We start from the raw sequence: 2,409 nt of genomic DNA on the forward strand, positions 1-2,409 counted from the left end.
CTGGGTCAACTATATGGGAGTCCAGCAATATAACCATTACACCACCTGCTAGTCCCAGAGGTTTTTATTTTTTTTTATTTTATTTTTTTTAAATAATTATTTTATTTACCTTTATTTATTTTTATTTGACCAGAAGGGACACGGTGAGAGAGAGGGAAAGTGAGAAAGCAGGTCGCCAGGTTCAGGACTCAAACCACAGTTGGCCATGTGGGAACCCAGGGCACATAAGCACCACATCACCTGCTGGCCCCCCACAGGGGTTTTTTATTAAAGAGAGTTTTGCTATAGGGCGCGTGCACTTGCCCAAGAGACAGAGAGAGACAAGAGAGAAACCACCCCCCCCAAGGGGGATGGCCACACGGCAATCCCCTCTTTTCCATTATCCTCTTGGGATCTTGGGCACGCAAACACACACACACCCAGCATCAGTTTAAGCAACCAGGTCCAGGACTCGAACTGCAGTCGGCTACGTGGTAGTCCAACAACATAACCATTATGCCATCTGCTGGCCCTAGCTCAGAGGTTTTTCATAACAGCATCTTTCATTAACTTTTTGTAGATCATATTTTCACATGGAAAAAAAACAAAGACTTTTCAGAGATCCAGTCACGCAGTGTTTTAAGTGTCAGAAATGGGATCTGAATTTGCTCGGTCTGACCCCCATGCTGTCTCTGAGTCATTCCACTCGCCTCCTCTGGGTGTCCCCCCTGGGGGCCGGCTCGTTCTATGCCCTCTCACAGGCCTGCCCTGCTGCACACAGCCCGGCCACCGGCTGCCTGCACCCCGCCTCACTTGAGTACTTGGCGTGGGATCCCCAGTTGCTCCAGCTTCACATGCTCACTCAGCTCACTCAGGTAATTCACGTAGAAGATCTTCCGCCCAAACTTGAAGCTGTAAGGACGGAGGAATGGGCCTGGGTCAAGGGCGGGCCAGCTCAGCAGGTTTCCACTCTCCTTCCAGCAGCCCACCCCGTCCAGGCAGAGGCTGGCCCTAAGCCAGTCTGTCCCCAGCACGCCTGGCCTCCTCAGGTCTGTGCCCCGGCCCACCCAGCCTGCTCACCTGATGAGGGGTTTGAAGAGGATGAGCAGGGTCTTGATGAACATGGTGGGGTGCACGATGTACAGGGCCTTGATGTTCTTCTTGTACCTGCGGGGCGAGCGGGAGGCTCAGGGTGGCTGTGGGAGGAGAGACCCAGAGCGTGCAGCGAGCTGGGGATGCACTGCCACTGCTGCCCCCTTTTACAGACCAGGAAATAGTTGGTTCAGAGAGGTTACAAAGCAAGTAAGCGGAGAACCTGGGACTTAAGCCAGGTTATTCTGACTTCAGACTCTTCATTTACCCAGGTGGAGACAACTGTGTCCCCCTGGCATGGGGTAAGCTCCTGCCCACGGAGAGGACAGTGCAGAATGAGAAAGAGCTGCCAGCTACACAGCTGCCTGCCCCAGGCCCAGGCGTCCACCTCCTGCCCCAACCCACTTGCGGTCAAACTCCCGGTAGGCGTCCCGGAGCCAGCTGAGGGAGGGCTTGTTGTCGCTGGTCAGGCCATGGTGCAGGTAGAGCAGCGTGTAGTCACTCTCCACGTACTGGTCCAGGGTGTGCTTCAGGTACCTTTGGGAGACAAGCCTGCTCAGGCCTGCCCTGTGCACAGCGCGGCCCCCACCGAGACAGGAGCACGCACACCAGGGCCTCCTATCCGACCCCAGCCCTGGCCCCCAGCCCTCCCCTGGCGTGGCCTACTCTGGCTGTATGAGCAGTCCTGCGATCCGGAGAGGAGCAGGGGCCGGCTGGGTGGGGAGGATGACAGTAACGGCTCTCAGTTTGAGCACTGACAAGAGGACAAGAGACCAGGACGCTCACCCGGGCCCTCTCGACACCTGTAGTTCCAATGGGAACATCTGCCTCGCAGGAGGGCCCCGAGTCACTAATGAGGAGCACAGGTGCCATTTACCAGCGTTCATTTCAGTGTCAGCCAAGCTCTTCGCATACGCTATGCCACTCCTCGCTTGTACTAATCAAGGCCGGTGGGCAGTGGCACAGCAGGAAGACACAGCATTCGGTGGGGCTGACCCCGGGAATGTTCAGGGTTCACATCCAGAAACCTCCCTGCATGCCAAGCACAGCTGTGCCCACGATCTGGGGCTTACTCGGGGGTACACTGCAATGTCAGGACTTTGTTAGGGATGCTGTCTCTTTGTCTGCCTGCCTGCCTCATGGAAGACATAAAACTTAAAGAAAAAGATGGGAACCAGCAGTTAGCGTAATGGTTATGTCACTGGACTCCCACGTAGTCGACCACGGTTTGAATCTCGGATCCGGTGGCTTAAAACTCACGCCGGGCGCGTGTGCGTGCATGCCCAAGATCCCAAGAGGAGAATGGAGGAGAAGGGATTGCGGCGTGACCATCCCCCC

General features: G+C 55.7%; 1 protein-coding gene across 1 annotated transcript in view; it reads right to left on the reverse strand.

Annotated features, from left to right (window-relative positions):
* The window catches only part of ARHGAP1 (Rho GTPase activating protein 1), a 32,459-nt gene that overhangs the window by 4,079 nt on the left and 25,971 nt on the right, over nucleotides 1-2,409 (reverse strand). Inside the window, exons 5-7 of the mRNA XM_006157787.3 lie at nucleotides 1,477-1,608; nucleotides 1,060-1,146; nucleotides 793-891 (exon numbers count right to left, since the gene is read on the reverse strand). Of these exons, the coding sequence (XP_006157849.1) occupies nucleotides 793-891; nucleotides 1,060-1,146; nucleotides 1,477-1,608 (318 nt within the window). The remainder of the gene's footprint in view (nucleotides 1-792; nucleotides 892-1,059; nucleotides 1,147-1,476; nucleotides 1,609-2,409) is intronic.

Source organism: Tupaia chinensis, unplaced genomic scaffold (assembly GCF_000334495.1).
Source record: "Tupaia chinensis unplaced genomic scaffold, TupChi_1.0 Scaffold000561_1, whole genome shotgun sequence".
Lineage (NCBI taxonomy): Eukaryota > Metazoa > Chordata > Mammalia > Scandentia > Tupaiidae > Tupaia > Tupaia belangeri.